The 13,749-nt window shown below is 32.1% G+C and overlaps 1 protein-coding gene and 1 long non-coding RNA gene across 13 annotated transcripts in view; one reads left to right on the top strand and one right to left on the bottom strand.

The window, feature by feature from the left end:
• LOC127728368 (uncharacterized) overlaps positions 1-9,930 on the bottom strand; it is a 242,517-nt gene extending 232,587 nt beyond the window's left edge. The window contains exon 1 of the long non-coding RNA XR_007994103.1: positions 9,484-9,930. This is a non-coding gene — a long non-coding RNA (uncharacterized LOC127728368). The remainder of the gene's footprint in view (positions 1-9,483) is intronic.
• LOC127728273 (transcriptional activator GLI3-like) overlaps positions 1-13,749 on the top strand; it is a 140,615-nt gene that overhangs the window by 92,514 nt on the left and 34,352 nt on the right. For all 12 annotated transcript variants that reach the window (XM_052235561.1, XM_052235558.1, XM_052235560.1 and 9 more), the window contains 4 exons: positions 1,386-1,421; positions 2,670-2,705; positions 3,588-3,722; positions 8,413-8,616. In XM_052235561.1, the coding sequence (XP_052091521.1) occupies positions 1,386-1,421; positions 2,670-2,705; positions 3,588-3,722; positions 8,413-8,616 (411 nt within the window). The remainder of the gene's footprint in view (positions 1-1,385; positions 1,422-2,669; positions 2,706-3,587; positions 3,723-8,412; positions 8,617-13,749) is intronic.

The following is a 13,749-nucleotide window of genomic DNA, read 5'->3' as shown; positions in this document are numbered from 1 at the left end:
TAATTTTGGATGCATTCACATATTACAACAATAAAAAAAGAAATGACAGATATATCAAAGGAAAAGCACTGCTATTACTGTCTTTTGTCTTGACTATTGCTTGGTCTTCACCAGTGAATTGAAGTGCTCACACTTTACTTCTTTACAGCAAGAATAATATGGTTCCAATGATTTATATTAACTAATAATCTTTGATATTTATTGGTAACCATTACATATCTCATATATGGGATTTACAAATGCAATATGTATAAAACTTGTAAAAAAGTCTTTAAAGGTTCATGTGTCTGATTATTTCTTTGATCACAAAAAGACCCAGTCATGCATAATATTTTCATCAAACTTTAATCTCTGCTTCATTATTGGGAAAGCTTGAACTTAGCATGAGCTTGTTTCAAAATCTGAGGTCAAAGGTCAAGGTTACAATATGTCATAAAAGGCGTCATAGGGCTCTAGCCTTGCATCCGTGCTTTTTCATCCTTCAAGACTTTATATTAAAAAAGAGGTTGAACCTTACACTGTCAAACTTCAAATGTAAAATATGCAGCATGATTTTAGAGGCTCCAGTCCCATCACTTAACGATCGGGATAGATTGAACATTATATATTTGACATTTAGGACAGAGGTCAAAGATCAAGGATTACCTTTAGCATAACAGAAAAAAATGTATGTAGTTTTCCAAGGAAATGGTTATATTTGCTGTGCAATGGCTAATTTTATACATCTTTTTTCTTAGAAATTAGTTGTGAAATATGAAACTAAATAAGTATTTTTAGTGTCTTAATTCAACTGCTGTTGGACAAGTTCCCTAAGGTATTATATTGCCAGTTACAGGCCCTCTAGATAACATATGTGTACCATAATTTTCTTCAATTCTCCATTCATAAATTTAGGAATTATTAAGAAATTAAGGTTCTAATTCCCTCAGGCAAAGTTGACCCAAAGTGGATTTGGCTACTCATTTTAGATCCCTTTTGGTCGTATAGCTCCACAAGTATTCAAACATTTATAATTCCTTGGCTTTCAATTTTTCAGCATTCCTGCTGAAGGTAAATCCAGAAAAGCACTTCGTACACACTAAACAAAATTGAAATTATATCTCATCTTGTTGAAGGTTGACCTTAGATGATTTCTACTTTTTGGTCTTTTAAGTTTATTGTTTCATATTCTATATGTTTTATTTGTATTTCCATTCCAAAACTTAGTTATTTAGTTATTGACTATCATTATAAGAATGTTGCTTATGCAACACAATTTGTATCATATTTTTATGCATGAAAGACAAATTCCTTGCCTTAACTTAAGTGTAAAGAGGATGTTCAAAACAATTGAAAAAAAATTGCTTATACATGTATTGTAGTGAAAATGTTTTGTGTTCTTCCAGATTATAACAGATACAGACAAGCATTATTGGATCAAGGTATATTTCTTCTGCTGTAATGCACAATTTAAATAAAGTGTGATTTGGGATACTTGTCAGTGAGACAGCAACCTATCACTACAATTTAACTAAAGAAGAAAAAACATTGAGAAGTCAACTTGCATATGTTTTGTAATTTATCATACTGTTATTAAAGGGAAGTTTCTATACTGACTTAAATTCTACTCCCACTCACAGAGTGGATGGTATACTTCGTACTTTTTCTCTGCGTCTGTTGGCATCTCCACATTTTTCATTTGTAGCTCTCACTATTCAAAAACCTGTCTTCAGAATTTATTTAAAAATAATATATTAATGCTATGAACATTTCTGTTGTAATGATAAAAATTTATGTGGGTCACTGGATATATTTTAACCGAATTTTCGAAGGAAAAATCGGTTATTGATTTTGGGATGTACGGTGGGCTGGCGGGCGGGCAACTGCCAAACAGTGTCCGTTCATTAACATGAAAACCCTTTGACGAAATTTTTTCAAATGTAGATATATTGTTTCCTGTTTCAGTTGAAATCAATTAAGTCTGAATATAAAGAGTGAAAAAAATCAATTTTCATGCTTTTCCATACATCATTCAAACTAGAATGATTTAAACAGCAATAGATTTTTTTAACAAAACACTGTGGACCAAATTTCTAGATATATATAGCATTATAAAGGGGAAAATAATGCATTTTTCTCATTGATTTTTAAGTGCATTCTACACATTTATAGATGTATTCCAAATTGTTTTAATAGATTGTATATCTGGAAGTATAATTGCTATGTGTATCACTTTTACAATATAGATGTAGATTAAGGATTTCTTAATCCATACACAATTTCATAAACATCAGAAATATTGCTGAATTGGGAAAAAAAATTTGTAAGTGGACACTATACAGAAAAATGATAAATGTTCATTCACATGATTATGTAATGAATTATTTGCTATTATTTTATTTGCGATAATTGTCTTAGGCAACCTTGGCCAAATTCTATAGATTATAACTACACTAAATCCTAGTCTAGATTTTGATTTAAGATTAAAAAAAAAAGATATTTCTAAAGGTTGATAAAAATTACAAGCTAAAAATAAAATAGAATGTATTTTCCTGTTCTTGAATAAGTTTAACATGCATGTTTGATAGCAAGTGAAAGAAATTGAAAATTTAATAATATTAGTTAAAACAAGAGTAATGTTTGATAATGCTTGAGAAGAAATTGACCAAATAATTTTTTTTATCCCTTAGAATACAGCAGACTTTCTCAAACAATAGGACATCAAGGTAAGAATACAAGAAGCATGCATAAGTGATCTATAACATATACATACACCAATAAAAGTTAAAACATAAGGACACAGGACTTTTAAGGTTAATTAAATTAACCAAGAATTATAAATTTTAAGACTTTTAATTTGTAAACATTATCATGACAGCTAAACTCTGTCACCAGGAAGTCTAACACCCTTTCAATCACATCTGAGCCAAACAATTATTGTTACTCTGGCTTGATCACTCATGCAATATGATTACCAGCAGAATACTTAATTTAACATTTGCTGTAAATAATTTAATAGAGATATATTATTTGACAACTATGAACCTTTAATTTCATACATATTGCAAAAGCACAAATATCAGTAGCTGTCTCATGGAAAAAAAAGTTTTAAAATTTTTTAATGTATTAAGTTTACTTTCATCTTGACATTTTAGTCTGATTTCAACATATCAGATATCAGTGATACCTGATTTATAGAAAACTATTCTTATTAATCATGCTTTTTCATACTCTAGTAAGAAGTAAAACATTGTTGATGCTTGATATAGAATGCAAGAAATTAAAATTTATAATCTGGTAATGTCATGATAGTTGTAAATGTTTTTCCAACATTCAGTTTTTCTGGTATATTTAACTTACATTTGATTTAAGTTCAGTGTAACATGACAGTTAAAGATTATTGTCTGCCAAATTATACACTCTAATGATATCAACTCTAAACAAGTAGTTAATTCTGTATTAGAAAAAAAACATGAAACTTCTTTGTAAATTCAAAATGAGGGAAGTTCATAAAACCTGACAAAAATCAATTTTGGACTATATTAATTTTGGACTATATTAATTTTGGACTATATTAATGTATTGGATTTGTCACATTCTGTTTGTAGGCTATCCCAGTGTCCCTGGCTCCTTATATGGAGATTACCCACCTAGTCATGCATCACAAAGTGGGCGAAGTATATTCGGAGATATCCCACCTACTCCAGGAAGTGGCAGCATCACTTTACCCGGTTCCGTTGAAAGTTAGTACCTTCAAAGTGAATATTGTAGTGTTAATATAGACAATTTAAGATGTGGTATGATTTAAATGAGACAACTTGAGACAACTCTCCACCATAGACCAAATGATGTAGAAGTTAACAACTATAGGTCACAGTACGGACTTCAACAATGAGCAAAACCTATACAGCATAGTAACGATATAAAAGACCATGAAAAGACAAATATAAAACAATTCAAATGAGAAAACTAACGTCCTGATTAAGAAAAACAAATATGATATACAGCAACAAACGACAAACACTGAATTGCAGGCTACTAACTTGGACAGGCACATGCAAAATTTAGCAGGGTTAAACATGTTTGTTGGCACCAAACCCTCCCCCTAACCTGGGACTGTGGTGTTGGTGTAACAGTATAACATAAGAACAAACTATAAAAATCAGTTGAAAAGGGCTTGATACAAAGCACAAAAAAACTTAAAAACACAAATGTACAGATTTGAGAGTACTCACACTGACTTGAAGGTAGTTCAAAGCCAATAACAACTAATAAAAAAATCATGTATCTAAGATTAGAATTATAAAAAATCATTTAAATTTATATAATTTTACATGTTATGTGTTCACCACAAAATATCTTAGATCACATCATATACCAGATTTGAAAGTTTAATATTAGAACGTTAGTAATTATCTTTATCAGTAAAATAGGTTTGGAATTTATCAATGAATATAATAAATTTTTAATGAAGATTTGCAAATTTTACTTTTTATACGACCGCAAAAAAATTTTTGTGGTCGTATATTGGTATGACGTTGGCGTCGTCGTCATCGTCGTCGTCGTCGTCTGGCGTCGTCGTCGTCGTCCGGCGTCGTCCTGCGTCGTCCGAAGACACATTGGTTTTCGCACTCTAACTTTAGTTTAAGTGAATGGATCTCTATGAAATTTTACCACAAGGTTCAATACCACAAAAGGAAGGTTGGGATTGATTTTGGGGGTTATGGTACCAACAGTAAAGGAATTAGGGGCCAAAAAGGGGCCAAAAATAAGCATTTTTGTAACTTCCAGACATAACTTGTGTGTTAGTGTATGGATCTCTCTGACATTGTACCACAAGGTTCCATATCACAAAAGGAATGCTGGGATTGATTTTGGGGGTAATGGCCTCAAAATTTTAGGAATTAGGGGCCAAAAAAGGGGCAAAACACAAGCATTTTTCTAGTTTCATGACAATAACTTGTGTGTAAGTGTATGGATCTTTCTGAAATTGTACTACAAGGTTCCATATCATAAAGGGAAAGCTGGAATTGAGTTTTGGGGTAATAGCCGAAATATTTAGGAATTGGGGGCCAAAAAGGGGCCAAAAATAAGCATTTTTCTAGTTTCCAGACAATAACTTGTGTTCAAGTGTATGGATCTCTCTGAAATTGTACTGCAAGGTACCATACCACAAAGGGAAGGCTGGGATTGATGATGGGGGTAATTGCCTCAATATTTTAGGAATAAGGGGCCAAAAAGGGGCAAAAAAACAAGCATTTTTACAGTTTCAGGACAATAACTTGTGTGTAAGTGTATGGATCTCTCTGAAATTGTACTGCAAGGTACCATACCACAAAGGGAAGGCTGGGATTGATGATGGGGGTAATTGCCTCAATATTTTAGGAATAAGGGGCAAAAAAACAAGCATTTTTACAGTTTCAGGACAATAACTTGTGTGTAAGTGTATGGATCTCTCTGAAATTGTACTGCAAGGTACCATACCACAAAGGGAAGGCTGGGATTGATGATGGGGGTAATTGCCTCAATATTTTAGGAATTTGGGGCCAAAAAGGGGCCAAAAAACACATTTTTCTAGTTTCCAGACAATAACTTGTGTTCAAGTGTATGGATCTCTCTGAAATTGTACTGCAAGGTACCATACCACAAAGGGAGGCTGGGATTGAGTTTGGGGGTGATGAATCATAAGGGGGTTCAAAAAATTTGGGGGGGGGATTTTTTTTTCTTTCATTTTTTTTCTTTTTTTCATTTTTTAAAATTTTTCTTTTAAAATTTTCCATTTTAAGTTGGTTATTTCTGATTTATATTTAAAAGCAAATAATAATGATATGGTAGGAGATACACACCAAACAGGATGTGTAAATTATTATATAATAAGTATTGTGCAATAGCAAGAAATTTTCAATTGCACAGTATTGCACAATAGCAAGAAATCTTCAATTGCACAGTATTGCGCAATAGCAAGAAATCTTCAATTGCACAGTATTGCGCAAAAGCAAGAAATATCCAATAGCACAATATTGCGCAATAGCAAGAAATTGTCAATTGTACAGTATTGCGCAATAGCAAGAAATATTTAATTGCACAGTATTGTGGAAAAGAAGATACTTTGTATAAATTGCTTATTTCTTGACCAATTTCAATGGGGTTTTATTCTTGAATTCTTGGGGTTCTTTAATATGCTGAATCTAACCGTGTATTTAGTTTTTGGATTTTGGGCCCCGTTTTTAAATTGGTCCACATTGAGGTCCAAAGGGTCCAAAATTAAACTTTGTTTGATTTCATCAAAAATTGAATTATTGGGGTTCTTTGATATGCCGAATCTAACCGTGTATTTAGATTCTTAAATTTTGGTTCCGTTTTCAAATTGGTCTACATTAAGGTCCAAAGGGTCCAAAATTAAACTTAGTTTGATTTTAACAAAAATTGAATTCTTAGGGTTCTTTGATATGCTGAATCTAAACATGTATTTAGATTTTTGATTATGGGCCCAGTTTTCAAGTTGGTCCAAATCGGGGTCCAAAATTAAATTTGTTTGATTTCAACAAAAATTGAATATATGGGGTTCTTTGATATGCTGAATCTAACCATGTATTTAGATTTTTGATTTTTGGGCCCCGTTATCAACTTTGTCCACATTGAGGTCAAAAGGGTCCAAAATTAAACTTTGTTTGATTTCATCAAAAATTGAATTCTTGGGGTTCTTTGATATGCCGAATCTAACCGTGTATTTAGATTCTTAATTTTTGGTTCGGTTTTCAAATTGGTCTACATTAAGGTCCAAAGGGTCCAAAATTAAACTTAGTTTGATTTTAACAAAAATTGAATTCTTAGGGTTCTTTGATATGCTGAATCTAAACATGTATTTAGATTTTTGATTATGGGCCCAGTTTTCAAGTTGGTCCAAATCGGGGTCCAAAATTAAACTTTGTTTGATTTCAACAAAAATTGAATATATGGGGTTCTTTGATATGCTGAATCTAACCATGTATTTAGATTTTTGATTTTTGGGCCCCGTTATCAACTTTGTCCACATTGAGGTCAAAAGGGTCCAAAATTAAACTTTGTTTGATTTCATCAAAAATTGAATTCTTGGGGTTCTTTGATATGCTGAATCTAACCATGTATTTAGATTTTGGATATTGGACCATAATAGGTGAATGTCCAATTTAAAATTTTTAAGTTCTTAGACCACATTCATTCTTTGTCAGAAACCTATGCTGTGTCAAATATTTAATCACAATCCAAATGCAAAGCTGTATCAAGCTTGAATGTTGTGTCCATACTTGCCCCAACTGTTCAGGGTTCGACCTCTGCGGTCGTATCAAGCTGCGCCCTGCGGAGCATTTTATTATTGTATTTATTTAAGAATGAAATACTCTTGAATCATTGATTTTTTTCACAGATATTAATATAGTTCATGATAAAAGATATTAATTAAGAAAGAAAAAAAGGAAAAACAAATTTTTCAAATAATACACTAGAAAATCTTTAAAAAGTTTACAGAAGCAAAAAAAAATCTTCAAAAAATTTAAAGAAGCTTATATATCTTATCTGCATGCTCTCTGTTTTAATGTTATGTATATGTTATTTATATTCAGTAAAAAGCTCTCAAGAACTTATGTTTGTACTGTTATATGTGAATCGAAATCAAAATAAAACTTTCGTTTTCGTATTCAGTTTGCCCCCAAAAGTGGAATTCATTTATATGGTTGATAAGCTTAAACCCCAAAACTTTTTTTTCACTTATTAATTTGATCTTCAGTATATTTGACCCTTTTTCCCTACAAATTCTTTTACATTTAGGCAACAGGATTTGATAAAGTCAGCTTATTTTTAATTTGATTGTTAAGCAAGTCAGACAAACTTTGTTGCCTAGATATAGTGCAGCCTGAAATCCATTAGAGATTAGGTGTTAAAAACCCCTATATAATCAACCAAATTTTTCAATTTTCACAGCTTTCTCTAATATTTTACCTTAAGTTTAACTTCATAGAAACAAGGCATATCCTGAATTGTACATGTATCACCTTTCTATATGCCAATTTTCAACCAATGTTTAAAGTCTTTTGGTGAAATCAACCACTAAAAATAACCCCTGGTTTTCTGGAAATCTAAGATAAGTATACTATAGAGTGCATTTATCCTCAATTTTGAAAGCAAAATCATGGACAAATAAATTTTGGCTCATAATGGTCCAAATATATTTCTCTTTCATGAAAATTTTCACTTCTGCAAATTTGTTTGTTAGTATAAGTAAACAATGACATGTTTTAAATTGGAGGAGATAAATCAGAATTGGTTGTTTGACACCTAAAGTCTTCTTTGCCTTTTAACTTTGGATAATTTATTATCTGCCACTGTATTGTAGGTCTTTAAATAATAAACAACTGCAAAAAAGTTATTTTAATGATGCGAAATTTCTTTTTTAAGGTTCTCGACTGACAAGTCCTAGACCCAGTATCATTGGTAAAAGTAGTAGAAAACGAGCACTTTCTCATTCCCCTATCTCTGATTACCTTGACATCCAGAGCCTGACACGGAGCTCTGAAGGATCTCTACATCTCACACCCTATATGCACCAGAATAATTCCCGTAGCTCAAGCGCTAGTGGATCTTATGGCCACCTTTCAGCAGGTAAGTTTTATTAAATAAGTTTTATATTTAGGGCTTATCCAGAAAATACTATGTCCCAACCACGATCTGCAATTGATATTTTTTGTTATATGTAGGTGGTAGTATCTTGAAGAAGTTAATTAAGTAGGTGGTGCCATTTCACATGAATCTATTTCTGCTTGGTGATTGTTAATTTGATGAATTTAATGATATATAGGTGGTGGTTTGTTCTATGATTTTTGTCGATCCTGCGACTTTTGTCGCAGAAAGCTGGACATAGGGATAGTGATCCGGCTGCGGCTACGGCGGGGCGGGGGCGTTAGCTAACTTCTTAAAAGCTTTATATTTTAGAAGGTAGAAAACCTGGATGCTTCATACTTTGTATATGGATGCCTCATGTTACGAAGTTTCCGTCAGTCACATGTCCAATGTCCTTGACCTCATTTTTATGGTTCAGTGACTACTTGAAAAAAAAGTTAACATTTTTTGTAATGTTAAATTCTCTCTTATTATAAGTAGTAGGATAACTATATTTGGTATGTGCGTACCTTGCAAGGTCCTCATGCCCGTCAGACAGTTTTCACTGGACCTCGACCTCATTTCATGGATCAGTGAACAAGGTTAAGTTTTGGTGGTCAAGTCCATATCTCAGATACTATAAGCAATAGGTCTAGTATATTCTGTGTATGGAAGGACTGTAAGGTGTACATGTCCAACTGGCAGGTGTCATCTGACCTTGACCTCATTTTCAAGGTTCAGTGGTTATAGTTAAGTTTTTGTGTTTTGGTCTGTTTTTCTTATACTGTATGCAATAGGTCTACTATATTTGGTGTATGGAATGATTGTAAGGTGTACATGTCTAGCCGGCAGGTGTCATCTGACCTTGACCTCGTTTTCATGGTTCAGTGGTCAAAGTTAAGTTTTTGAGTTTTGGTCTTTTTTTCTAATACTATATGCAATAGGTCAACTATATTTGGTGTATGGAAATATTTTATGATCTATATGTCAGTCGCACAGGTTTTATATGACCTTGGCCTCATTTTCACGGTTCATTGCTCAGTGTTAAGTTTTTGTGTTTTGGTCTGTTTTTCTTAAACTATAAGCAATAGGTCAGCTATATTTGTTATATGGAAGAATTGTTAACTGTACATGTCTGCCTAGCATGGTTCATCTGACCTTGACCTCATTTTCATGGTTCATTGGTCAGTGTTTAGTTTTCTTGGTTAATGTTAAGTTTATGTGACAGTTGTAATAAAGCTTTATATTTAGGACTATCAACATAATATCAATGATTAGTAAAGAAGGCAAGACATTTCAGCGTGTGCACTCTTGTTTAAATAAAATGTAGAACAACTTATTTTTACGCTTGAATCATACGTTCCTTATTTATTATTTTCAAGCAGAACATAGCAGGTCCATGACTGAATTAAAGTAACTACGCCTTATTTTTAGCCAGGATTTTTAATATTCCTATTGTCACCTGATAAAGTCAGGCTGATTATAAGGTGCACAGTTTTCACTGCTTTCAAAATCTTTCTGTTGAACCTGTTGACCCAGAACTTGTTAATTATTGGTAATATAAATTATGTTGAAAACAAAAGAGCCAGGAATGGTGTAATTTTTAATCAAAATCATTGTCCTATATTAGTTATATATAAAGTTGAATTGTTTGATTCGTCGTTTTTACATCATGCCGGCTAACAAATTGGACCTCGTTATTTTAGTAGTATAGATTTATAAAATCAGGACTAGTTGAGTTTCTGTATTGATGATTTATATGCTGTGAGACCCCCATGTTTTACCACATTAATTTGAAATAACCATTAATGAATTTTCCATGATTAATATGGACATATTACAGCTTACCACCCATGTTGTTGAAGGTTTTTCAGGACCATAGTATATAAACCAAAATCTACCCTTCTACCATCTATACTTCCTTTGGAACATACTTTGGTTGCCTCACCTATAGATAATTTGTTCCAAACAGCAAGAAACTTATTGAATAAAAATATTAAAAATTGAGATGAGAAAGCATGATTTATTAATACAAAACCAGAAATTTGTTTATGTCAAGAAAATTATCTGACACACATTTCTGTATTTTTTGTCTTTATCTTCATTTGCATCTTTGGCCTTTATGAAATAATCTATTGTTGGTTGGTAATCAATATTGTTGGTGGTTGTTTCAAAATTGATTAAACTTCATTTGGTGGTATTGGTATATGTAATGTTTATCTTTGGAGGGACATAGTATTTTCTGGAATAGCCCGTATTAGGTGTATGTAGTATAAATAATCTATGTTTCTTAGCATATTACATAAATTTATGCATTAAGGATCCAGGAAGTATTTTATACTAATATGCTTTTGTCTGTAAACATATTTAAGACCATGAAAAGTAAGTATTCTGGTTCTCAGATACAGCCATGTTGTTAAAAAATCGGAAGTTATCTTGTATTCATGGAAAAAAGAAAGTGTAAAAAATGTTTTCAATTTTTATCTCATTCAAACCGGGGAAAGGATGATAACTCTTGAGGAGAACTTGGATCTTGAATTCTAATGGAGTGAAGTTAATTTGATATCTGCAAACACTTTGCTTCAGAACAAGATATTCAAAATCATAAAGATTTAATCAACTTTATCATTTCCTATAAGAATTTTGTTCTGAGTTTAAATTTTTTTTTTAGACATTAACTGCATACATTTTATAGAACACCATTTTAAGTTAGTTGAAAACTAAAGTCTAATTAATACAGTGTTCTCCATTTTTCACTAAGGTAAGGTGGGTGTTTTGAAAAAATTACTTACAACCGGGTGTTTTTTTATTGTTTTAACAATTCCAACCGGGTTTTTTACTGTTGGCGGGGGCCACAAAAAGAAGGATTAGTATTGTATACACATTTCATAAAATTGAACTGTTCTTCTGCTATCACTGCTAGCCATTCATTTGACAAATTAGTTTTGCGGATCTCGGATATGGCTTTTGTAGGACTCCCTCCTCCTGCATATGCATAGCTTATCGATCCAAGTTTATTTCTGTCCTGTTCCTCGCTTTAGTGCTGTATTTTTGGAACACAAAGCAGTTATATCCTCCTTCTGTGACTATTAGCCATTTAAAGTCCTGTTCATATTCATCAAATGAGGGGTAACCTCTCAATATAATGACTATCTCTTTTATGAGGGGTACATTTTTGAGATACAAATGAGCACATACTTATTTTATTTACAGAAAATTTTCCCAAAGTACTATACATATATTTGGTATTATATGGTCAAAACATGTCCAAAAAGTTTGTAATATTCCTGGACTTATATCTTCTTTATCATTAAAAATAATGGGACCTTCTTTTAGAAAAATTGGTCCGAATATAACGATTTGTCCCCCTTTTAAGTTAAAAAATCTAAGTTTTTCTTTTTTCTTTTCTTCAACAGAATTAACATAACCTCTTGCCAGAGCAAAAGTCCTTCATTTAAGGGATATCCCTCATTTAGGGGATAGACACTTGTATGCAAATTTGTCCACCATTATGTAAAATCAAACAGGTTCCCGTAAACTTTTCCCAACCTGTTTATCTTCGCGATCGCTTCTGTTCCTTTTCCGTTGTTTTGATACTTTTTATTCCATTTCAACAATTCCAATACAACTATCCGTTTTAGTTGACTTATTTGGCCTAGAATTTTCCTTATCACCATCGTCATCTGCCTTTCTCTTCCCCCGATTAATAAAAGAAAACATTGAAATTTGACGATCCACCATTTTTGTCAATGAAAACAATCAGCGAGGCGTGATAAGTATTTAAATTTTTTTTAAATCTGGAATTTGAAAAAAAGCCGACCACGTCCTAAAATGGAAAGGTGGTCGGCTTTCAAAAGAAGGTGGTCGGCACACCCGGCTTAAATGCCGAATGGAAAACACTGTAATATATGACAATACAAAATTTTCCAAACAATATATGACAAAACTAGTGTCCAAACCAAGGGTCCGGAAAGGGCCATATTTGCCAGACATGACCGAATCTGAAATCTATTTGTCCTAAATGACAAATTGGGATTTAGGACAAATTTAATTTTTTTACAGAAATAATTTCGGTCATTTTGTTGAGATCGGGTTTCTTAATCGCCATTTTGCACTTGTTTTTGTTTTGGTATCCCTTTCCTGTAATAAAACTGCCACTCCAGTATAGTATTATAATACTGAGGGCCCTCCTAATAACTATATAAATGCCTCAGGGAAATATTGGTTTATGATCGCTAATCCACCTTTTACCTGTGTTTTTAATTCATACCTGACATTAATCACAAGCTCGGAACTAAAATTATAAAGAAATTAAAACTCCATGACAACTGTCTTCATTATTTAATTACTTTTCAGCAAAGACAATCTCCAATTCTAATTCAAAAATTAAAACTTAAATAAAAAGTAATTTTTCATGAGTGCTTTATTTACTATGTAATACGCATGCGTGAAATTGTCTTCAGCAGATTAGACACTTAATCGTAAAATACAAAATGATTTCATGCTTAATAAAACAAGTGCAACTATTATCTGTAATATTCAAACACTTTTAAAGGTAAAAAATTAAAAAGCCGGTGATTTCCTGTCAATTTGATAAACAAAACGAGTCCAGAATTACTCGTGCTTTAGTTTTGTCAGAAAACATCTGGTTTTAATTTCGTCTTCAAAATCAAAAGAAACATTAGCGATGTCTGAGAAATTTACCATTTTGAGTCATTAAAATCGTTCCAATGTTTGAACTGTTGCCTTCCCTTAACTGTTCTTGAACGTTTTTAGAAAAATGGCAAGAAAATTCATGAAGCAAATGTGACGAAACAGTCAAATCAAGTTCGTTGATGCTATGAATCTTGTGTGATTTCGACAATTTTTTTTTTTGAAAAAGGGCACCAACTTTTAAGTTATCTCAAAATGACATGATGACTGAAATTGTGTGAAAAAATTTCCAGATTGGTCCAAACAATATATGACAATACTAAAGTTTAAACAATATATGACAACACTAAAGTCACAACAATATATGACAATACTAAAGTCAAAACAATATATGACAACACTAAAGTCAAAACAATATATGACAATACTAAAGTCAAAGCAATATATGACAAAACTAAAGTCTAAACAATATATGACAATACT

The sequence above is a fragment of the Mytilus californianus genome, unplaced genomic scaffold, assembly GCF_021869535.1.
Source record: "Mytilus californianus isolate M0D057914Y unplaced genomic scaffold, xbMytCali1.0.p SCAF_2, whole genome shotgun sequence".
Lineage (NCBI taxonomy): Eukaryota > Metazoa > Mollusca > Bivalvia > Mytilida > Mytilidae > Mytilus > Mytilus californianus.
Note: the sequence above shows the minus strand (reverse complement) of the source record. Positions and strands in the feature narration are given on the sequence as shown.